Here is a 23,259-nt window from a genome sequence, read left to right as displayed (position 1 = left end):
TTCGTTGTTTTTATATTTAAATTTTTGTTCTATCTGTAATTATTTTGGCATATGGTTTGAGATGAAGATTTTAATAAAGTACCTTTTACCATATGTTACATTTTCACGCTTACCACGGTTTGTTTCTTGGCCGGGCTTATGTTCCATTCATCTTACCTGCTGCTTTTGTGCTTTATGGTACATTTTCATAGCAGGGAGAGAAGGTCAAGGTTCCTCAGGGGTGGAGACCCCATCAGTCATCCATCCCATTTTATTACCCTTGAACTCTAGAGGGCTCTTCACATCTGGCCCTGCTCAGAATGAGCACCCTGTGGCTCTTCTCTTCTAAGTGTTCTACTCTCTGTTTTATGAATCACACGTGCCTTATGAATCACATTAACTTTCCTGTATTTTCAGCATCATACCTGAGTTAATTTTGTTATCTTTTTATGCTGATTTGCTCCTTTTCTCAGCTCAGTTTGCATTTCCTTGCTTATGTGTGTGTTCTTATTCCCTAGCATTTTTTCATCCTAAGCCTGTGCGTTAAACCTGTTTGTAATAGCTTGTTCTTTTTCCACAGTTACCTTCTACTGCCTTTCTTTGGTTGAAGGTTGTTAATTAACCAAAACATCCTTTGACAAAAACGTCATTTTATTTCATGTTTTATTGCAGCCGTGTCTCTATTCCTGTCTTATTCAGTGCTCAGTACCTTTTCCTCTTTAAACCAAAACTTCTATAGTTATCCCTTCTAAGATGTCCCAGGGTGGCGCAAGCAGTTAAATGCTCAACTTCTGGTGGAAAGGTTGGAAGTTCGCGTCCACCCAGAGGTGCCGGAAAGAAACGCCTGGTGATCTACTTCTGAAAAAACCAGCCATTGAAAACCCTGTGGAGCACAGTTCTACTCTGATACACACGGGGTTGCCATGAGTTGGAATTGACTCCATCGCGACTGGTTTTTTTTTTTTTTTTTTTTTAAACCTGGTCTAGGGCTGAAAGAGAAGTCCACACTCTTTCGGATTCTTCCTTTCAAATGCTCTCCTTGCTTTTTGCTTGGAGAACTCCTTATCCTTTAAGGCCCAGCTTAGGCGTTGCTTCCTCTGGGAAGCCTTCAGGGTTGAGTTAGTCCTTCCCTTCTCTGTGTTCCCAGTCTTAGGGACAGTCTTATGCCACCTCCCGGACTGTAATGTAATTGTTTTCACAGCCATCTTCCTTGCTAAGCAGTGTTCTTCCTCGTCAGTGGCAGGGAATATGGCTGATTTCTGTCTGTATCCCCAGCCTCCTGCTCAGCACCTGCACGTCCTAGGTGCTGCTTCGTGGACCCATGAGGTATGGAGGATTCACACTGTACTGAGGGAGCACTCGGAGAACTCCTGTCATCCTCCCTGGGATGACCACCAGCCTTACCCTGACTTTCTGGGCCTCGCCTCTCTCACTGCTAATATCGAACCAGTGCACGAGACTGGTAATTTTTTTACTAGAAAACCGGGAAACAGAGTGCCTAGCCCCCTGCACCTTTAGAAGGTGGTTTGGGTACAGGCACAGGCTAGCCCTGGAGGGAGTGGGGGTCCAGGATACACCAGTGTGACTCGGGCAGTTGTGTTTGGTTGTAAACGTTGCGGGTGTGGGAGCCTGGGTAGTTGGGGATAGGCTGGTGTCCATTCAGATGGGGAGTGAGATCACCTCGGTGTAGCTCTACTAGCCTGTTGCCGTCGAATTGATTCTGACTCAGAGACCCTATAGGACACAGTAGAACTGCCCCACAGGGTTTCCAAGGAGCGCCTGGTGGATTTGAACTGCCAACCTTGGTTAGCAGCTGAGCTCTTAACTACTGTGTCACCAGGGCTCCATAATTAGTTGCTTCAAATAAAATTTGATGAGACTATGTAAGTACAGTGCAGAGTCCCACTTCTCACACCAACCGAAAGGATATCAAATCCCACTTCTCTGACACCAGACTGCGTTGCTCAGTGCAAATCAGTTTATTATCAGTTCTGTCCCACTTCTGTTCTGACATCGGCAGCACACACACACTTCTTCCTCTGACCCTAACCACACAGAGCGAGGTCAGATCTCACAAGTAAAGGGCATGGTCCTCCAGACCACCAAGTCTGTGTAAGACCTCAGATGCCAGATGCAATCTTGGGAGCCACCGTGACGCCCTCACGTCTGACCTGCTGGCTACAAACTGGGGAGTTCCCTCTGCCCCCTCAGAATACTGTCTGGAACCTCGGGTGCCCCTGGGGCTCCCATCACTTCCGTAACCTCAGGCATCCCCAGGATTCCCCTCACTTCTGACCTGCTGACTTTCACTACTCCCTTGCGTTCCACATTTCACTAGAAGAATTCACAGAACTCACAGAAGGTGCCATATCTAAAGTTTTATTACAGCAAAAAGGATACAAAAGAAGAGACATAGGGCAAGGTCTGGAAAGGTTCCCAGTGCGGAGTTTCCACGTCCCAAAAAGGACGCCCTACCCTCCCATGTGCTTTGATGTATATCATCAACCAGGAAGCCTGGGAGCTTCCTTCTCCAAGCCTTTACTGGGACCTCATTATATAGCCTTGATTGATTGAACTCAGCCTTCAGCTCCCCTTCTCTGAGGTCCACTGATTTTCCAGTAGGTCTTTCTGGCCTGGCCAGCCCAGAAGCATAAACATTAGCATAAACCCTCACTGTGGTCTGGAAGCCTCATCAAAGACATTTCAGTCACTGGGAAATGCCAGGGTTGCATAGGTTACGTCTTAGGAACCAAGGACAAAGCCCAAATTCTTTACCTCACAGACTATCAATGACATTTGTCAGAGGAACAAATTCTGAAAAGAGAATCAGGAAGCAAATTAATATTTGTATCTTAATTTCCCATTATTACATAATTGATATTTTTCACTTTAAACAATTTTGTTTCCTTATTTCAGTGAATAGCCAATTTTCGGATATATAACATCCTGAATGAATTATAGGAGCCCTGGTGGCTCAGTGGTTAAGTGCTCAGCTGCTAACTGAAAGGTGTGTGGTTCAAACCCACCAGCCGCTCCATGGGCGAAAGATGTGGTAGTTGGCTTCCATAAAGATTTACAGCCCTGGAAACCCTATGGGGCAGTTCTACTCTGTCCTGTAGGGTCACTATGAGTTAGAATCAGCTCGATGGCCACAGGTAAATTAATTATGAAACAGAAAACAATATTTAATATCTTTCCTTTAGAATAAAGGAGCCCTCGTGGCACAGTGATTAAGAGCTTGGCTACTAACCAAAAGCTTGACAGTTCGAATCCACCAGCCACTCCTTGCAAACCCTATGGGGCAGTTCTACTCTGTCTTATAGGGTCGCCATGAGTTAGAATTGACTTGATGGCAGTGGGTTTGGTTTTATTTTTTTTAGAATAAAATCCCTAAAGTATTCTCTCAAATAAAAATTTTAAAAATAGAAAATGAAGAATATGCTACCACCCAGCTCATCCCTACCTGTTTTATCTTACTTTCTTACTGGCTCTTGTCTCTCTTTTCTGCTCTCCTTCTTAGACTTACAAAAAGGAACATATGAACTACTGTAAAAGAGTTCCTGGGTACAAAAGAAAAAAAATCCTCCACATTAAAGGCATACCTACTAATCCTAGTCCTAAGGAAGTTCATGCCAAGGGCAGTGTTGCAGATTGAGCCAATAGACACCCAAGGAGATGGGCCCCTTCTCCCTGCCTCGTCCTTTCACCTACCTCAGAGTGAGCAGAGATGGGATCAGAGAGAAGATGGGTTAGAAAGAGAGGCCAGAAACAAAACACAAGACTCCTCTAAGTGTATGTAGGTGCATGTACTTGTTTGGATGATCCGGGAGGAAGGTTTGGAAGGATACTCCCATCCAGTTGATGTTGGAACCTTGAGGAGAGCAGTGGGAAGATGGGAAAGAACATTAGATGTTTGGCTTTCTCTTTGTATATTTTTTGTATTGTTTTACTTATTGGGAAAAAAAAGTCAAATAAAGGACCCTAAAATATAAAAAATATACGATAAGGCTGGTTTAAAATAAAAAAGAAAGGTCGGGGGCACAATGAAAAGAAATGAGGTCAGGAGCACAAAAGCAAAAAAAGGGAGAAAAGTCGAATAATAAGGGACGTGAAGAGTAAAGATGACATTTAAAATGTAGGACTTTATATACAGCTATCACCTCCCTCCCTTCGTTTTTTTAACTTTATATGTATGTATGTAGTGCTTTAGATGAAGGTTTACAGAGCAAATTAGTTGCTCAATAAACAATTAATAAACAGATTGTTTTGTAACATTGGTTGCCAACCCTGCCACATGTCAACACTCTCTGCTTCTCAGTCCTGGGTTCCTCATTTCCATGTGTCCCACTTCCCTGCCCCTCCTGCCTTCTTGTCCTTGCCCCTTTTAGTCTTGTGTGCATGGTTGGGCTACATGTATTATTATTTGTTTTGTGGGCCTGTCTAATCTTTGGCTGAACGGTGAACCTCAGGATGACTTCGTACCGAGTTAAAAGGGTATCCAGAGGCCATACTCTTGGGGTTTCTCCAATCTCTTGTCAGACCAGTAAGTCTGGTCTTTTTCTGTAAGTTAGAATTTTGTTCTACATTTTTCACCAGCTCTGTCTGGGACCCTCTATTGTGATCCCTGTCAGAGCAGTCAGTGGTGGAAGCCGGGCACCATCTAGTTGTGCTGGACTCAGTCTGGTGGAGGCTGTGGTAGTTGTGGTCCATTAGTCCTTCGGACTAATCTTTCCCTTGTACCTTTGGTTTTCTTCATTCTCCCTTGCTCCTGACAGGGTGGGACCAGTGGAGTATTTTAGATGGCCGCTCACAAGCTTTTAAGACCCAGACACTACTCACCAAAGTAGGATGTAGAACATTTTTTTGTAAACCCTTCATTGGGTAGGGTGGGGAGGTGAGCAAGCAGGTCAGGTGTGTGCAGAGGTGGGCGGCTGGGAGGTACATCTACTCCCTTGATGCCCAAGGCCTGTCCTACGACCAGGCTTGTCAGGAGACCAGCTCAGTCAGGAAAGCCACAAGTGGCCTTTAGTTGCCTTGGCAGATGAAGGCCTGGTGCTTGCCAGGGCCCAGCAGGTGGCAGCACTCCCCCACAGGTCCTGGGTAAGTTGGCTGCCTGCCCTGACTGGGCTGTGGAGGCAGGAGTTGAGTCAGGCACCTGCCCAGCAGGCCCTCTCCTGGTAGACCTGGCTGGCTGCCTCAGGAGACCCTTATTTAGCACTTTGGCTTAGAAGTATTTATTGGGGCCATCTTGAAGCCAGGAAAGCCAGTCTGCTTAGCTGCTTCTGGAAGTTCTAGGTCCAGAGGCTTCTTTTCCCAGGAGGCTGGAGCAGCACATCGCATGGGCAGAGCCGAGGTGGGGGGCTGGAGGCCTGAGGAGGCAGAGCAGATTCTGAGATCTTCTTCTGTCTTCACTTAGAACAGCTATGTAGCAAATACAGGAAAGAGAATCTTGGTAGCTTTGCTTGTTTATTTTTACCAATATAAGAAATATTAGGGTTGTTTTTTTTAACCTTTAATACAAGGAGATGCAAAAATGAAAACTTAAAATGGGCCATAATCTCGCTATTAGGATAACCCTTGTTGACAATAAAACATGATAATACAATAAGCCTTGTTCTATGTTTGAAAATTTGAACTACAGAAGGCATAAATGAGAAGTAGATCCATACTTCCTTCCCCCGCAGCTTCAGGCTCTCCAAAGGAAGCCACTGTCGTGTTTCTTATGATTGCTTTCAGAAAAAAACAAAACTATACCTACCGGAGTATCTGTAACTATTAATATTTCATTTGTTTGTTTTAAACTCAAAAGTGATCATATTATGTAGTCTGTTCTGAGCCTTGCTTTTTCCACGCGGCGTACCTTAGAGATCTTTCTATGTCAGCACCTAGAGATACTTTTCTCTATCATGGTTTTTTTAATGAGTCTCCCTGTTAATGTGGATTTGGGCAGTAGTTTCAGCTGGGGGCTATTATAAACAGTGTTGCAGTGAGCATCCTTGTATGTTTATTTTGGCATACTTCTGCAAGTCCCAATTCCGAGGAGTTTTTAAATCCGATGACTAAGTGTTCCTCCAGAAAGCTTGTTCCAGTGTACACTCCTGCTGAGAGTATGTGAGAGTACCTTTTTCCAAGTGGCTGTAGAAACCCAGGGTACTATACTGCTACCCCTTCCAGGAGCCCTTTGACGTCCACTGGGGTGAGATGCACCGGGCTGGAAGCAGGCCCAGCTCTACGCGGGTGGGCAATGGCCGGCTCCCTCCACAAACAGTCTCTTCCGTTGCAAATCCCCGTGGTGGTTGTGAAGTGACCGTGTAGGTGTGGGAGCCAGCAGCCTCTCTTTTCAGGGGTGATGGCGGGCACCCCCTGTATTTCCCTTATCACTCTAGCGAGGTTTTCCTGTTCATCCCTCGGGGAGAGATCTGGGCAAGGAGCAAATGGCCGTGTCTTCTGACTCTTCCAGGTGAAGAAGGCATACAGACAGAAGGCCCTCTCCTGCCACCCAGACAAAAATCCGGATAATCCCAGAGCAGGTGAGCCTCCCGTGGGCACGGGCACTATGTTTTCCTGGAGCTGAGCTCTCCAGCGGGTGCTGGGGAGTGTAGCTGCACACAGCCTGCCTTTTGGGCAGTGGGGCCCAGGCTTCACCTCCCGTGTTGGGGCATCTGCTCAGCTGCTGAAACACTCACCCTTCCTTGCTGGCCCGTCACCTGCTGACACTGGCTTTTCTGCCAGCCTGCGGCTTCTTGGAAGGGCTGTTTTGAGGGAGCATACCATCACCGAGTCTAACCCTGCTCTTCTCCTCTTTTTTTTTGATCCTGTGTTTAGCTGAACTCTTTCACCAGCTTTCTCAGGCCTTAGAGGTGCTGACTGATGCTGCAGCCAGGGTAAGCGCGTCCTCATTTGTCTGGCCTGTGGTTTCTTGGGTTGACCAACGAGTGGTTGCCCACTTGCTTCCTTCAGCTTTGATCATCTGCACTCTGCCGTGTGGCACAGTCCTTGCTGTCAAGCCTGGAGACCCAGTCACCAGGCTGCCTCCCAGCGGCTCTGCAGAGGCAGGCCCTTGGGAGGCGCCAGGGAGATGGCTGGGCCTTACTGGCGTCCCCTGGCTGACCCGCTGCTCTGTGTCCCTTCCTCCCGCCAGGCTGCATATGACAAGGTCAGGAAAGCCAAGAGGCAGGCAGCAGAGAGGACCCAGAAACTTACAGAGAGAAGGAAGAAGGTGAAGCTTGGTAGGTGGCCTCTAGCCCTGGGCCGTGGGTTTGCTCCCCCGGCCGTGTCCATCCATCTTGTCAACTTGCTTCCTGGAGCTTCCGTTCAGTCACTCCACGCCTCTCCACCCAGGCTCTGGCAGAACCCTGTTCCCAGGGGTAGGATATTCCAAGGATACTCTTAGGAATAATAACAATTGCTAGATTTACTGTTAGCGAAGGATTGGGACCCTCGACGAGATGGACTGACACAGTGGCTGCAACAGTGGGCCCAAGCATAGCAACGATTGTGAGGATGGCGCAGGAGGGCGGAGTTGCCTTCTGGCGTGCAGTGTCACTAGGAGTCCGAACCGACTTGACGGCACCTAACAACAGTGACAGCAAGCGTTGTGACGTGCTTTATTATTTCCTTTAATTATCACAACCGTCCAAGGAAGTGGGTGTTACTAAACCCATCCTTTATAGACAGAGAAGCTGAGGCCCCGAGAGGATGAGGACTTGCCGGAGCTGGGATGTGAGCCCACACAGTCTGACTAGAATCAGTACTCTTGTTCACCGTGCCACGCTGTGTGTTTTTCATTTGTCCCAGCCTCATTCCTGCCCAGAACTTTCACTCTGAGAAGCTCCCTCAGAAGGATCCAAAGACGTCTAGGTCCAGGCATTCTTTCGTTCTTTTTTTTTTTTATAACAGCTGTATTGTCCCTGGAGCCCTGGTGGCAGAGTGGTTAAGAGCTCAGGCTGCTAACCAAAAGGTTGGCAGTACGAATCCACCGGCTGCTCCTTGGAAACCCTATGAGGCAGTTCTACTCTGTCCTGTAGGGTTGCTATGAGTCAGAATCGATTCAGCGGCACGCAACAACAAGAACATATTGTCCCTGGGTGGTACAAATGGTTAATGCGCTTGGCTGCTAACCAAAAGGTTAGAAGTTTGAGTCTACCCAGAGGCACCTTGGAAGAAAGGCGTGGCAATCTACTTTAAAAAAATTAGCCATTGAAAACCCTGTGTGGAGCACAGTTCTACTCTGACACCCATGGGGTTCCCATGAGTTGGAGTTGATGGCAACTGTTTTGTTTTTATATTGAGTTATATTTTACATATCATAAAATTCATCCATTTCGAGTATATAATTCAATAATTTTTAGTAAATTTTCTGAGTGGTGCAACTGTGGCCATAAATCAGTTTTAGAACATTTTCATCACCCCGGTAAGATTGATCAAGGCATTTCTTTACTCAGTTAGCACCTCTTCTTGCTTATTCATATCCATATATTTTATATGTGTATATGCCATCGCAGTAGTACCATTTCTTTACAGAAAAAAAAAAAAAAAAAGGTAGGTTGTAGGTAAGTAAAGAACACAGGAAGGAAGCAGCGAGTCCCAGCCTGAGAGAAGGTCGTCATAGCAGCTGGCCTGGCCTGGGGCAGCAAGCAGGTTTCCCTTGGAAGGTGGGAAGGACCCAGGGTGATGCCCTCACAGAGAATCTGCTCACATGGGCAGGAGCCACTGTAGCCAGGGCCCCCGTGAGGCTTGGTGAAGATGAGGCGGGGGCGGGAGCTCAGCTAAGTGGTAGGAAAAGAATCAGAGACAAAAGGGGTCCCAGGTCAGGCTGTGGCGCCAGAGCTCAGGAGCAGAGGCCAGCCGCTCCGCCCACCGGCATCCCCTGACACGTGGCCCGGGGCTGCTGACACACTACCCACCCCCACCCTGGGCACTGACTGGGGAGAACCAGCTTGGTTAGGGCAAGCCACAGCTGAGCCCACACTTCTTCTGTGCAATGACTTCTCTCGGTGGAAATCAACTCGAGGGCGTGTGGGCATGGAGCGAGGAGGCAGGGCTACTGGATGGTTTTGTCCTGTGTGGGACTTCAGGGGAGCAGCCAGAGCTGGGGTGGGCTGAGGCCATGTCGAGATTGCTTGGACCAGCAATTGGGTCCTTCGACCCTTGTGCCTAGACCTGGAGGCCCGGGAGCGGGAGGCGCAGGCCCACGGGAATGAGGAGGAGGAGGAGACAAGGAGCACCAGGACACTGGAGCAAGAGGTGAGCGGCCAGGCCTGAGGCCATCTGCTGGGGAGGAGGTGGCTGTCGCTGGCGGGGAGGACATGCTCTTTCTTCTGGGGGATCTGGGTAATCTGTCCTGCCCACAGGTTGCTGAGCCCTAGCCTACAGGTGGAAGTCAGGGACCTTTACAAGGTGAGAAAACTTGGAACTGGATCTGCACAGAGTTGTCATCCCCAACCCCTGCTCTGCAGATCGAACGCCTGCGAGAGGAAGGTTCCCGGCAGCTGGAGGAACAGCAGAGGCTGATCCAGGAGCAGATACGCCAGGAGCGGGAACAGAGATTGCGAGGTGAGAGCTGGTCACACCCACCTGCCCGGAGTGGGCACACTGGCTGCTGAGTGGAGGAGCTGTGGGGCTTCCGGCTGCCGGAACCTCGATGGCACCCTGGCCCTGACACACGCACCTGTCTCTTCTTCCCACTGCTTCTCTGGGGCCTGCTTTCCGCTCTGCCTCCGGCTTCCTGGCCCCGTTTGTCTTCGTCCCTAGCCAGCTAGCTTTATTTTGGAGCAGATGACCAGGGGAAAGGGCTCTGGAATACCTTGTTTCAGTAGAATTGTGTGGTTTATATCTCTACCTCCTGCTCCCCCAAACTCCCCCAGAGGTGTTCACAGCACTTCATGTGGAGAGTGCTAATCATGGGTGCCCTGTAACAGGCAGCTGGGCAGACCTCACCTGGAGTGGCAGCTCTCTGGGATGGGGTGGGATGGCATCTACGTCCCCACCAGGCCCCTCACCAGGGCAGGACACATACTGCCTGTGGTCAGGAGTGACCTTTACTAGGTCCTTCTTGCCTCTGGGCTTTGTCATCTCTGGGACAACCTCTGACTCCCTCATACTCTACCTTGCTTCTTTTCCCAATTTTTCTAGGAAAGGCAGAGAATACTGAAGGCAAAGCAACCCCCAAACTAAAGGTGAGTCCTAGTGGGATCCATGGGCCACCTCACACCCCCTCCTCTAGCAAGAACGGATGCTTCCTGTGGCTCAGGGGGTTCTGGCTGGGGATGCTAGGGCTCTGGGGACCCACTGCCCCATCCTTTCCCTTCTACAGCTTCTGGGAGTCAGCTTCCTCTGTGAGCTCTGCCGTGGAAGGCTGCTCTCAACCCTGACGGCAGCAGAGCAGAGCGCCCCCTAGAAGCTCTCTAAGGGCGGGGCGCATTGCAGAGGGGGAGAGGACACTCTGCCCACCAGAGTTCAAGGGGCAATGTTTCTGGGGGGGTCCTCCTTGAAGACGAGGCGAGTGTCTGCTCAGACTGTAAGCCAAAGGTCCGTGTTTAGTGATGACGCCCACTGCTGTCTTTTCAGCTAAAATGGAAGTGCAGGAAGGAGGACGAGTCAAAAGGTGGCTACTCCAGAGATGTCCTCCTGCGGCTTCTTCAGAAGGTCTACCTGCTGACTTCCCTTCTTTCCCCATCCTCTCGGCCCAGAGCCCAGGTTACGCTCCATGCCTGGACTTCCCTGAACATGTCTACCTACCTTTTTTTGTCTGTCTTGTAGACCATCGGGCAGCCTGGAGACTTCTCCCAGGCCTCGGTTCTCCTGTCACTGTGTACCCTGGGTCCCCTCCAGCCGTCCTGTCCTTCACTGCCTCGGCCGAGCCCTGGCCATTCGTTAGGAAGCAGAAGCCTTGGCTGAGAGTGTTGGGAAGGGGAGGCGGGATCTGACGTGAAAGGCGACCCACTTCACCTCCAGCCCACCGAGGCCACTGGGCCTTTCTGCCAGTCTACCATGTCCCCAGTCCTTTGCCCAGCTCTTTTTTGCTGTCTGTCTGCATTCCTGGAAAAAATTCCTTTCTTTCCCATCTCTGATCTCTCTTCTCTGGGATCCTGATAATAAGTTATCCCTCAAAATGTGACAGTGATTACGGTGAGGGTTGCACAACGCGATTAATGTACATTGATATCACTAAATAATACACATGGAAAATGTCACATCGGCAATTGTTTTGTGATATATATATTTACAACAACAATTAAAAAAAAAAAAAAAGAAGAAGTTATGCTGCGGCGGACAGTGCCCCAGCGGGCCTCAGGAGCCCGGGCTTGTCTCTGGCATGAGCTGGTCGGTGCCAAAGGCCAAACCACGCTTACCGGGACCTCTCTTGTCCCCGCAGTATGGTGAGGTTCTCAACCTGGTGCTTTCCAAGAAGAAGGCAGGCTCTGCAGTGGTGGAGTTCGCGACCGTTAAGGCTGCGGTGAGTGCTGCACGAGGCTTTGGGGGCCATTGGCAGCCCTGTCACTCTAGATCAGGGGACCGGATTCTGTGGACCCTCTGAGCTCAGGTGATCCACACTTCCAGGGAGCTCTGGGCCAGGTCAGATCCCGGCTCCCCGGAACCCCCTACCCGACTCTCAGGAGTAGACGCACTGCATGAAGGGCTGGATGGGAGACGCCCTGGGGGCTGAGGGAGAGTGCAGACTTTTCCCTGCTTGCTGGCTGCAGCCTCCATGCCCACCTCCTCCAGTGGGAGACAGCACCCCCCCAGCTTGTCGGCTTCAGCTCTGCTTACTTCCTCTCCTGAAATTCAGAAGGCTCACGCCCAGCGCTCGCCCACGAGAGGGACCAGAGCTTCAGCACACCATTGTTTGAAGGTTGCTGGGGTTGCCTGACTCTGCTTGGACAACTCGAATGCTGGTTCTGGTTCTTTCTGTGGGGTGGAGAGAGCCACTTCATAGCTGATTGGGTTGGTGGGAACCAGGACTGGATGCTCTGTTTGGCAGGAGCTGGCTGTCCAGAATGAGGTGGGCCTGGTCGATAACCCTCTGAAGATCTCCTGGTTGGAAGGACAGCCCCAGGGCACGGTGGACCCCAGCCACCCAGGACTGTCACAGGTAAAGGGCCAGTCCTCATCAAACTGGGCCTGCTCTGGGTTTGGGGGACCACATCCTGTTTGGGCTTTTCTCGGGACCCTTTCTCCCAAATTCGGGTTGTCAGGGAACACAGTGAGAAGGGCTGTGATTCTGTGACCCCCTTTCCTCTCTGAGTGCCCTGGGGACCCTACCCTATGCAGCATCCTTAGACTTTAGCTTCCCTCCACATCCAGGCTCCCACCATCACCCAAAGGGATGGCCTCCAGGTGGCTTGGTTCTGGTGTGGAACATTTGTTACCTAGAGGCTCCAGTACTGCAGGGAAGAAGCAGGTGACTAGGCAGCCGCTTCCTTCCCCAGTGCTTCATTTTCCCGGATAACGCCTGTGGCTGCCCCAGACAGGGACCAGTGTCGAGGCAATATTCCTCCGGCTACCCTGCTGACACTGGGATGCTGCCTGCCCGAGTCTGGGCGCCCAACTTGTGGTGAAGAATATAGACCTTCCAGCTGACGTGTGCCCAGCACAAACACGTAGTCCTCACAGCTTCATGAAGGCTTTTATTCAGCCCTCCATGGCCCTGGATGCAGGGCTTGGGCCACCTGGCACCTGGCCCTACCTGCCCCCAGGCCCAGCTTGCCCCAGGCCCCACCTGCCCCAGGCCTCATCTGCCCCAGGCCCCACCTGCCCTTGCTTTGGTGGGACAAGAAAGCTTTGAAGGCAGGATCTGGAAGTCTGGCTCTTCTCTGAAATCATGGGAGGGGGTGGGGAGGGGGACGGTCTGTGGGTGAGCGTCAGATTGATGGGTTATAGCTTCCTCCAGCAGGTGGCAGGATCTCTGCTCCGTTGCCCGGCAGCCCAGCCCTGCCTCCTAGGGCCCCTCCACATGGAGTGAGGATGGGAAGCTTCCTGGGAGTGTGTCCCAGACCCTGACAGGGGAGGGAAATGAACTGGTTCTGAGCCCGACTCAGGACCTTTCTTAGAGACCTCATCCCCCTACCTTAAGTCCCAGCACTTCACAGCCCCAGGTGACACTCTCCAGGTTGTGTTATAAGCATTTTATTCATTATCTCCGGCATTCACAGAGGAGCCTTGCTGCTGGGAAATCCACACAAGAGGACGAGGAAAGAGGGAGGCTGCAGGCGTGGGCTGTGGGTACATCTCTCTCCTCACTTGGAGAGGCCTGGGGGTCAGACCCACACAGCCCAGGAGAGAACTTATGGGGCCTCGTTTCAAGACTTCCAGCCAGGCCACGAGGCAGGACAGCCACACCGCCTGGTTAGCAGGCCCCTCATCAGAGGGTTCAGGCAAGGCAGAGCTCCCCAGTCCTGGTGGAAGCTTCTGGAGACCAACCGTGCCGCTTATCCATCCCCTGATCTAGTCCTCTCCTCTAGGCTTGTGGGGAGGGAGGAGGGAAATCTGCCACTGTTTTTGCTGCATTTCCCAAGGGCTCCCATCACTAGTAATTCTGGGAATTCTCCAGAGCCCCTCTTTGCAAGCTGTGTCTGATGCCTTTGGCTGACATTCCCAGAGCTGCTTCCCTTGGGCACCAGGGATTGCTCTCAACAGCTGTGCTGGCGGGTTGAGTCTCTCAGGTCCCCTGTTGGGCTCTCGGTTGGTGTTGGCCTTTTTCCTGAGTAATACTCTGTATCTCCCCCTGCCTGTCTCTTCCTACTCTGCCCGCCCCTCCTGCCCCTTGCAGCCCCCACACCGTTCTCCCTTCCCCCATCAGTGCCACTGGTGGCTCCAGGCCTCGGTCTGGCCCGGCGCTGCCCCGTAGAACTTCCTGCAGTAGTGTCGACGTCCGTTCTGCGCTGCCCGGCGTGGTAGCCACTAGCCATACGCGGCTACTGAGCGTTTGAAATGTGGCTAGTGCAGCTGAGGAACTGAATTTTTCATTTTATTTCATTTCAATTAAATTTAAATGGTCACATGTAACGAGTGACTACCACATTGGAAGGTGCAGGCCAAGCCCGGCTCACCCGTTTCCTCTCTGGCTTGGGTTGGACCACTTTTGCCCCAACTTTTCCTGGCCTCTCTGTCGACAGCAGCACCGTCTGTCCTGCTCAGTCTGCGTGCCCACTGCCGTCCTCGCCCTCTGCTGGCTCTCTGCCTGCGTGTTGTGGTTACGGGGTGCGGTCTTCTCTCCCGGCCTCGCCAGCTTCCTTCAGTGTTCCTGCCAGCTTGCCTCTGCGCCTCTGTCCCCCTACTCTGGGGTGACTCTTCAGGGCCCAGAGGGCAGGCAGAGCCTGGGGTCCTGTCCCCAGCTTCTCCGCAGTCCACCACTGTACCCCCTGGGCCCCAGGCTTCCAGCTGTTACGGTCACCCACCTCTTCCCATCCTCATTCAGAAGCTGGCTTCACTGGGCAATTGCTCCCTCAGAATCTGTAGAACTTCCTCGAGAAGTGAAATCCCCAGGTCCACTTTGAAGGAGAAGAAGGGGTCACTGAGGTCCGGGGCAGGCGTCTCCTGGAAGGGGGCAGTGTCCAGAGGGCCCTCCTCCGAGTACTGGTGGAGGGCGCCTGCCAGCGAGAGGGCCGAGGGCAGGGTAGCAGGGTAGGCAGCAGTGTAGGAGGCTGGGGGCTCCGGGATGTTGGGGCAGCTGGAGGTCTCTCGGTAAAGGCGCGGGGGCTTGGGTGGGGCCTGCAGCGTGGCCCGGGGCTGCTCGTCCCCCAACAGTGGGAGGCGCCGGCTGTCTGGCCTCCCTCGCAGCTCCCGGATGACCTCTCGGTTGCTGTATTCCTCATGGTCACCACCAGCTGTGCTGGCCTGGCTGGGCACACTGCTCTGTTGCCGTGGTCGCCTCGGCCGCCTTAGGCTCAGCCGCTTGAAGAAGGAGGTGTTGTGGAAGGAGCCTTTCCACCAGGTCTCCATGGGCCCCAGGGAGCCAGCAGACAAGCCTGGCCCTCAGAAGCCCGGTGGACAGATGTTCAGGAGCAGCTAGTGACCATCTGGGCCCAGCTGGAGCTGTGAATTGCAAGATTCAGGGAGAAGGGCTTAGTGGGCCAGAAGCAGAGGCCCCTGGGTGTCTGCTCAGCACAGCCCTTTGGCCAGCATCTCGGAGGGTGGGACAAGGCCCAGAGCAGAGGCACATTTCTGTCCGGGACAGCAGAAAGCTGGGAGTTCCTGAAGAGGCAGGCGCTTCCCAGAGGAACCCTGGAAAAACCCCAAGAGGCAGGAGAAGCACTTACTGGAGCTGAGTCAGGACAGCCTTGTGGTGTCAGAGAAGAGTCTTCACAGGCTGGGCCAGGCCAGCCAGTGTGCTGGGTCCAAGGGGCCGGGCTGGGGCCTGCGTAGGCGGAGGGGTCGGACGGACAGTGGGGGTGTCCCTGTCTGGTGGTTTCTTTGGCCCCTTGTTGGTCTCTAGGGCAGTGCCGGCACTGCCTGGACGCTGGTTGGTGGCTTGGCTGTGTGTGCAGGCGTGTGGCGGTGGCGAGGTGCTTTGTGTTTGGCTGACTCAGCCAAGTGGGAAGCCGGGTTTCACGCTCAGAGGTAATTGCAGCATCCACGTGCAGGGCTTGGGGCGGCTGTGGCCCACACCCCAGGGCAGTGGGGAGCCCCAGATTCCACCGAGGACTGGTCTGGGGGCAGCCCTGCTTGATGTGTCACCTCTGCTTCCTTTCTTATCAGGCTCCTGCCACCACGGGCCTGGCTGCCCAGCCCAGTGTGTCTGGGAAGGAAGAGCCTAGGGAGGGCGGGAGCTTACTGAAAGGCAGGAGCATGGAGCCGTGATGGGGGAAGGAAGAGAAACTGGTCGCTAGTGTGGGTGACTCAGCCCCAGAGCCTGGTGGTAGGCCCTCATTAGCAGGGCCTGCAGGTATGGGGGAAGGGGCAGAGGGTGTGTGAGGGGGAGCGGCCCCATGCCTGTAAGGGCTCAGCTCCTCCCAGGACTGGTTGGGGGCATGCCATGGGTGACTGCAGGTTTCCCTGGCAGAGCAGGCTAACCTGGGGAGGGGACACCAGCCTGGGCGCCCACTTTCTCATCCTCCCTAGCTTTCTCCAGACGGCCTCCTGGCAGGCGCAGAATCACCTGGGGATTTGTTAAGATGCAGATTCTGAGGTGGAAATGCAGATTCTCAGCAGGGGGTCGAACCAGCTCAAAGCCGGGGTTCAAGGCCAGGGTCCTGCTGCCTCCTTCCCGTGCACTCTAGTCCTTCCCCTCTGGGGCCTGGGCCCCGTTTGGGCTCCGTCCTCTGGAGGAGGCGAGACCACCTTGAGGGCTGTCAGGAGTGGTCATTGGTGCTAGGAGTCCAGCTTAGGTGGCCTGGCTGGGATGGAGAGAGGAGGAGGGGTGGAGCAGGTGGGAGGAGGCAGGGGGAGTCCAGGCTGAGTAATACTTCCTGTTTCTCTACAGCCCTTACTCCAAACCAGTTGGCCAGGGCTTGGCCTCTTAGTCCCAGCCACTCCCTTCTTATTTCCTGGGTCACTGACCACCAAGCTTCCTTCCTGGTTTGTTCCATGAGCGTGCCAGTGTGGAACAGGGCCCAGCAGCCTGCTCCCCTGACGGAGGGCCAAGCATCTTGCAACCCCTGGCTCGGTGCCCCCCTCCCACCCGTGCCAACTCAGGTGGGCTTCACACAGCTTCAGCCGCAGAGGGAGGAAGTGATTGAATTCCCACTGCAGACCTTATCAGGGCGTGGGGTTGGCAGCTCCGGTTCTGCTGCAGAGCTGCTTCTCCACCCCATAGCCTCAGCCCATTGAGAAGGTTGTTTGTTATTCTTTTGATTATTAAAACATAGCACTCCTTAATCCCCCGCACCAAGCTGGCAAGGTCATAAAAGAAAAAGCCAGGGGCCCTGCCCTCCAGGAGGCCTGGTATGTATTTTTAGGAGGCCAGCCGGACCCAGCTTGTTTATCTCTCCTAGGGTGGGACTGTTTGAGGCCATGTCTAGGGTAGGGCTCCCTTCTCCTGCCTCCTCAGCGGAGCCAAACCACAGGGAAGACAGGGAGCCGGGAACGGACAGTGCTGTCACCTCTACTGGGCAAACGACTCTGTGCACCTGACAACTTCGTCAGAAGCCTGTGAGAGGCAGACCCGTGGTGGGGAAGAAGGGGTGTTAAAGGGCTGAGAGGAAATGGTGATGAGGCCCTGGCTAGAGCAGGGAAGTGATTCACACAGAGGTGAGCCAGAGCTGACTGCAGAGCTGACTGCAGATGCTGAGGGCCGGGGCGACGGGGCCGGGCTTAACTGAGATGGGCTGGAGGGGGTGCCGGATGGGAGAAGCCAGCCTGGAGGCCCAAGGCCGGCCTGTTTTGAAGGACTGAATGAGTCTGTATTCTAGATGCTCCCTGCTGCTTTCCTGGGCACCCCTGCCCACCTCCGTCCTTGACCCTAGACGCCATCCTCTGAAGCCTGGAGTCTCTGGGGCTGTGTCCTGTGTCCCTGACCGGTGTCCCTGCTCTACCCACCAGGGCTCAGTGCTGTCCGAGAGGGACTATGAGAGCCTCGTCATGATGCGCATGCGCCAGGCAGCCGAACGGCAGCAGCTGATCGCCCGGATGGAGCAAGAGGACAAGGAGGGGCCACCCACGTAGCCCCGGGCTCCAGCCCCTCCCACCGTGCATCTCTTTTCTTAAACATCACCAATAAACTTTGTTTTTTAAGAGTTTGTGCCTATTACGTACACGGGTGTAGGGTGCTACCTGCCCGAGCACGGCCCTGGTGTCAGGGCTCTGCCTCAGAGGCCTCCCTCCAAGCAGGCCCGGGTCTCCTCTCCGGGAGCGGGCTGACCCCAGGGAAGGGCTCCAGTAGTGAGAGTCGGTGGTAAGCAGAGCAGAAGAGCAACCATTCATCACAGCCCTTTATTAGCTTGTTGGACTAGCTACACAGGACGCAGCCTGGGCGTCCCAGACTGGGGTGCCAGGCTCTGGGCTGGGCCCCTCATGCTGCCCACAGAACATGGCATACTCCAGGGCCTTCGGGAGCACCAGGCTAGGGGCCCTGCCCTCCCTGACTGACTGAGGCCGGGTGTCAGAGAAAGCCGTCCCTGCCCATCGGTGCCGGACCGAGGCCAGTGACGGTCTGGGAAGAGGAGCAGGGTGGTCGGTGAGGCAGGCCTGGGCCCACGGTTGCCGCTCCAAACCAGTCGGCTCCTGCAGCTCACTCCTTGTGCAGACACCACACCAGCGTCTGGCCCACCCCTGTCATGCTCAGCACACGGAAGCCCCTGCGCTCCAGCTTGTCCAGGACTATGCGAGGAGGGTCGTTGACGTAGTACTCACAGCTGCGAAGAGACCAGGCAGGGGTGGCCTGAGGGGCACACAGAGCAAGCTCCGTGTACAAAGCTAGGTCGGCCTCAGGCACAGCGGTGCCGGGAACACTCAGTCCTGACATCTAGGTGCTTCACGCGCCTGGCCGAGCATGGCCCCCAGCCCTCCCCGCTGAGCACTTTACACGCAAAATCGCACTTATCCCAACAACCTAACGAGGGACTGTAACTGTCCCCATTCTATAAGCGAGAAAGCTTTCCCAGTGTCAGGCAGTAGGACCTGCGTTAGCCTGACAGCAGCCATGCGTGCCTTTAGCCACCACAGGTCAGAAAGCGTGGCCTGCTCTCCCGGATGGCTCCTCTGCCCGAGTCCTGAGTCCTGGAGCAACGAGGTCCAGGTTGACCAGCTCCCGACTCTGCAGCTGCTGCTGGCATCAGGAATGCTGGGCTCCCCTTCTTTCAGGCTAGTTAATGCTGGGGGCCAGTGAGCAGATCAAGGCTGAAAGCCCCAGGCCAGCCATCTCAAGGCAAACCCCTCCCAACAAAGGGTTAGCGGTTGGCTTCTGCCTGCAACCTTGATATAAGGGCTGGGATCAGCTCGCCTTCTCTTTCCCCTTTGAACTTGAGACTCCCTCTGGCAGCTCCTCTCAGGAGTTCCGAGCCAGGCTTCTCCCCACACAGGGCGGGAGGGGTGAGGGAGCCACGAGCACAGTTTACATGGCGGTGGTGTGAAGGATGCCCAGGGAACAGCCGAGTCCCCAGGCAGCTGAAGTGGGGTCCAGGCTTCCTGCTCTCCATTTCTAGGGCTTGGTGTCATGACTCACCCAGCTATTTCTGAGACAGAAATCCTCCTCTCTGTGCCTACCTTTGCCTTGAGGGTCCAGCTTAGCGCTGTAAGGGCAGAGCAAGAAGCATCTGCTTATGGAGTCCCATACCCAGCGAACTGGACTCTGTGCTGGTGTTCTAAGGACGCCTCGTGAAGGGAGGGCCAGCGGGAAAGCTTGCAGAGCGAGCAGGTGCTGGGGGTACAGGATGGACCCTACAGAGAACAGAGCCCAGGGCACAGGCAGACGGGCCCCGAGGCTGGGCAGTGGCGCGGGCCCTGGGTTTGGTGGTTGTGTAAAGGGACCAGGGGCAAGTCTAGGAGCTGGCAGGGAGAAGGCACTGAGGGATTCCATGACTTACAAGTTGTTTCCCAGGACGCTTCTCTTTGAGGCCCCGAGATGCTGCATCAGCTCCGGGTCCGAGTGCTCGTCCCCGACCATGGTGGGGCCCACCTCCTGCAAGGGAAGCCACAGTGGCTTAGTTGGCTGCCAGGCAGAGATGGAAGGCCTCACCTCTGCTTCCGCCCTGCCTGCAGGTCCTGACCAGCTTCTGTTAAAGGCTGGAGGAGGGGGAAGGACCCTTGGGGGGCTGACACAAACTGGGAAGGAAGGGGTGCAGCTTGTCAGTGATCCCACAACCCGGCTGGCAATGGGGGCTTCCCTAGCCCCCTCTAAGCTGAGCTGGGCATTGCCTGAATAGTGGCACCTTCCCGCTAGGCCCCACCACCCATGTTTGTGTGTGTCAGAATCACCTAGGGAACAAAAGAAATGCAAACAAATGTCCACACAAAATCGTGTACATGAATGTTTATGGCGGCATTATTCAAAATAGCCAAAAAGTGGAAATAACCCAAATGCCCTTCAAAAAGTGAATGGATAAATAAAACTTGGTATAGCTATGGAATATCATTCGGCAATGAAAGGATGAAGTACTGATACACGCATCCATATGGTTGAACCTTTAAAACACGCGGAAGGAGAGAAGCCAGACACAGAAGACCATGTACTGTATGGTTTCATTTCTATGAACGCCCAGAAGAGGCAAATCTGGGGACAGAAGGTTGATGAGCCATTGACTAGGGCTGGGGGATGGGGACTGAGCGAAAAGGGGAGTGACTGCTAACGGGTATGGACTTTCCTTTTGGGGTGATAAAATGTTCTAAAATGATGGTGACGGTCACACAACTCTGAATATACTATTGTGCATTGTATACTTCAAATGGGTGAATTGTGTGCTGTGTGAATTGTCTCAATAAAGCTGTTATATTTTTCAAAGGAAAAGAAAAAAGAATCACCTGAGGGCAGGAGTCCAGGACCCACACCTAGACTGTCTCAGGAGGGCTAGAAAGGGGCCCAGGAAGCCGCATTTTAACCACTCCTCAGGGGCTGCTTAAACAACCGCCCTAGGGCACCGCCAAGACCTCTCCTGGCCATGGGGTGACCGCCTGCTGTTTCCTTCACCCCAGGAGAGCTGTGTACCCTCTGATGGATCACCTGAGCACGGGGGCGTGAGAGGGGGAGAGGGGCATCCAGCTGCCCAGCTAGGAAACCCAGCCACATCATTCTGAAGTTAAGCCCTTCCTGGAAGCGCCTAAAGGTGCATTTAGTGGCTGTGTGTGAGCCAGGGACTCGGCACAGGTGTTTCAGCGCGTTACCGCGTCCTTTTCTTTTCCAAGGCTGTTTCTCTCTTTTTTCCTGCGGAGCGGCTCTGTGTGGGGCCAGGGCTCTCTGGGTCGCTCCCGGAGGCTCGGAGCTACCGGACCGGTAGGACTGGAGGCGCCAGAGGTCGCTCCATCGCCGGGACGCATGCACCCAGCCCCCTTCGCGGCCATGGAGGCTCCGGGCGGGCCAGAGCTTCCTGAGTCTTGGGCGTCGGAGCAGGGCTTAGTCCGCAGCCCCAGTTTCCCTCCTGGCGGCCCGAGGAGGCGTGCCCCAGGGGGGCTCGGGGTCCAGCCACCGGTGGGCGCTGCCACCCTGGGGCCCAGGCGCGGCTGGAACTCACCGGCGGCCGGTACTCACCATGCGGATCTGGGTGCTGATGAGCAGGTAGGGCATGGTGCGTGCGTCACGGCCGGCCTCCCACCCCGCGGCTTCCGACTCCGAGCCGACGCCAGCCCCTCGGGCTTCAGGACTGCAACCAGCCGCGGGGCCCGGTTACTCCTGCTCTGGCCTCGGGCGGCGCCAATCCCCGAGCGCCGGGCGGTGACCGCGCCTCCGGCCAATCGGGAGCGGGCGCCGTGACGCGCCCCTGCCCTCGGCGGTTGGGGCCGCCCCTGCCCTGGGGGCAGCAGACTTGGACTGCGAGGCGGTGGGGGTGTGTGTGCGGTGTGCCCGCACCACGGCCGGGAGGCGGGGGTGGCTGGGCGGGCTCGGCTGGCCGCGGCCTGCTGTTGCGCCAAGAGCGCCTGTTGACCCTGCGCCCTCTTACTTCAACACCTCGAGCAACAGGTTCCAAAGTCCTGTTGGTCCCACCCCCATACCTGTGAAGCAGAGCAGAGAGCAAACGGCGATCCCGCTGAAGCCTCTCCATGCTCCAGCCCACCCCGCCCAGGGTCACCTCTAAAGCTTTTAGCGGATCCCCACTTCCCTCCCCAAGACACTTCTGCTCATTCTCCATTGATTTCTCAGCGCACGGGAGGCGAGGGTAGGAGGCTTGTGGCTTGTCCTGAATGCTACAGCTAAAATACCACCCCGGCGCAATGGGCATTTCCACCTCCCTGGCTGGAATTCCTAGTACAGCAGCGTTCCCTCGTATTTCGGTCGCCCTACAAGTAAATCTGTAAGGAACGGAGTGCTTGGCTGGGTACCAGGGCTGGAGTGGCTTAAATGGATGGAACCTGGCCCTTCTGAGAGCTTCCCTCGCGGTTGGAGAGACCCAGCGCACGCGCAGGCGACAGCAAGGCAACACCTGGGGCAAATGACAAATCTTACCAGCACCTGCTACCAATGAGAGAGCAGCGAGTTCATAGCGATGCGTCCATGCCGTCCTCCGGATGTATCAAAATCTGACAACTCAACATTCTTGATCTGCACTGTTGTGATTGGGTCTCTAAAAAAGACGTCAAAACAAAGAAAACAAACAAACAAAAACCCATCCTATAACCTTCCCTTCCCTGGCCCCTGAAAAATCATCACTTCCATCAATGAGTATTTATAGAGCATGCTCTGTGCCTGCAGCACTTTTGATGGATGTACAGAGAGCTACAAGGGACATAGGAAGGTGTAATCTTAAAGACCCTATAGAACAGAGTAGAACTGCCTCATAGGGTTTCCAAGGAGTGGCAGGTGGATTTGAACTACCAATCTTTTGGTCAGCAGCCAAGCTCTTAACCACTGCACCACAGGGCTCCAGGACTAACAATTTAGCTGGAGATAAGACATATTCGTGTTTAACAAAGGATTTGTCAAAACCAACGTTGAATTAATGCCCAGGGTATGTAAAGAATTCCTACAAGTCAGTGTGAAAAAGATAAAGCAACAGATGAAACTTGGGCAAATGAATAGGCGCTTCACAAAAGAGGAAATGGAAACGGCCAATAAACATACAACAAGATGCTCAACATCATTAGCAATTGGGAAATGCAAATCCAACCACATTTTAAAGCACAGTGAGATCCTGTTTTACAGATTAGCACACACACACAAAGTCTGTAAATATCAAGTGTGGGTGAAGATAGAGAGCAACTAGAACACGTACTACTGCTGGGAATGCAAATTGGTACCACTGATGTAATCACTTTGGAAAATAATTTGACACAGTGAAGCTGAATCGGAGCCCTGGTAGCGCAATGGTTAAAGCACTTGACTGCCAAGCAAAAGATCAGCGGTTGGAACTTACCATCTGCTCCGTGGGAGAAAGATGTGGCAGTCTGCTTCCGTAGAGATTTACAGCCTTGGAAGCCCTACAGGCCACTTCTACTCTGTCCTATAGGGCCGCTGTGAGTTGGAATCCACTCGACGGCAGTGGATTTGGTTTGGTTTGAGGAGTGAAGTTGAAGATGTGCATACCGTATGACCTAGCCCAAACCTCTCCTACATAAAAACTACAGGAATCCTACTTTGGTGAGTGGCGTCTGGAGTCTTAAAAGCTTGTAAGCGGCCATCTAAGATCCGTCAATTGGTCCCAACCACCTGGAGTAAAGGAGAATGAAGAACACCAAAGACACAAGGAAAGTACT

At 53.8% G+C, this 23,259-nt stretch overlaps 3 protein-coding genes across 4 annotated transcripts in view; 1 reads left to right on the top strand and 2 right to left on the bottom strand.

Moving 5' to 3' along the window:
* The window catches only part of DNAJC17 (DnaJ heat shock protein family (Hsp40) member C17), a 43,113-nt gene extending 25,463 nt beyond the window's left edge, over positions 1-17,650 (top strand). Inside the window, exons 2-11 of the mRNA XM_004380637.1 lie at positions 6,440-6,509; positions 6,805-6,863; positions 7,121-7,208; positions 9,140-9,225; positions 9,438-9,534; positions 10,114-10,157; positions 10,549-10,626; positions 11,357-11,437; positions 11,963-12,073; positions 17,461-17,650. Coding sequence (XP_004380694.1) covers positions 6,440-6,509; positions 6,805-6,863; positions 7,121-7,208; positions 9,140-9,225; positions 9,438-9,534; positions 10,114-10,157; positions 10,549-10,626; positions 11,357-11,437; positions 11,963-12,073; positions 17,461-17,583 — 837 coding nt within the window. The 3' untranslated portion in view covers positions 17,584-17,650. The remainder of the gene's footprint in view (positions 1-6,439; positions 6,510-6,804; positions 6,864-7,120; positions 7,209-9,139; positions 9,226-9,437; positions 9,535-10,113; positions 10,158-10,548; positions 10,627-11,356; positions 11,438-11,962; positions 12,074-17,460) is intronic.
* CUNH15orf62 (chromosome unknown C15orf62 homolog) lies at positions 14,212-15,303 on the bottom strand. The gene is made up of 2 exons (XM_004380639.2): positions 15,240-15,303; positions 14,212-15,015 (listed from the first exon to the last, which is right to left on the bottom strand). Exon 2 carries the CDS (start codon positions 14,920-14,922, stop codon positions 14,395-14,397), a length of 528 nt encoding a protein of 175 aa, XP_004380696.1. The 5' UTR covers positions 14,923-15,015; positions 15,240-15,303; the 3' UTR covers positions 14,212-14,394.
* Positions 17,651-17,849: 199 nt separating the features above from the next.
* GCHFR (GTP cyclohydrolase I feedback regulator) lies at positions 17,850-21,239 on the bottom strand. 2 transcript variants are annotated; one of them, XM_004380636.2, is made up of 3 exons: positions 21,101-21,239; positions 19,443-19,537; positions 17,850-18,272 (listed from the first exon to the last, which is right to left on the bottom strand). In XM_004380636.2, the coding sequence occupies exons 1-3, from the start codon at positions 21,134-21,136 to the stop codon at positions 18,149-18,151; spliced, it is 255 nt and encodes an 84-aa protein (XP_004380693.1). In that variant the 5' UTR covers positions 21,137-21,239; the 3' UTR covers positions 17,850-18,148. The 2 variants fall into 2 exon arrangements, with proteins under 2 accessions (XP_004380693.1, XP_023590858.1); XM_023735090.1 differs by lacking the exon at positions 21,101-21,239 and adding an exon at positions 20,737-20,915.
* Between the last annotated feature and the right edge of the window lie 2,020 nt (positions 21,240-23,259).

Source organism: Trichechus manatus, unplaced genomic scaffold (assembly GCF_000243295.1).
Source record: "Trichechus manatus latirostris isolate Lorelei unplaced genomic scaffold, TriManLat1.0 scaffold00076, whole genome shotgun sequence".
Lineage (NCBI taxonomy): Eukaryota > Metazoa > Chordata > Mammalia > Sirenia > Trichechidae > Trichechus > Trichechus manatus.
This window is presented reverse-complemented; position numbering and strand designations above follow the sequence as displayed.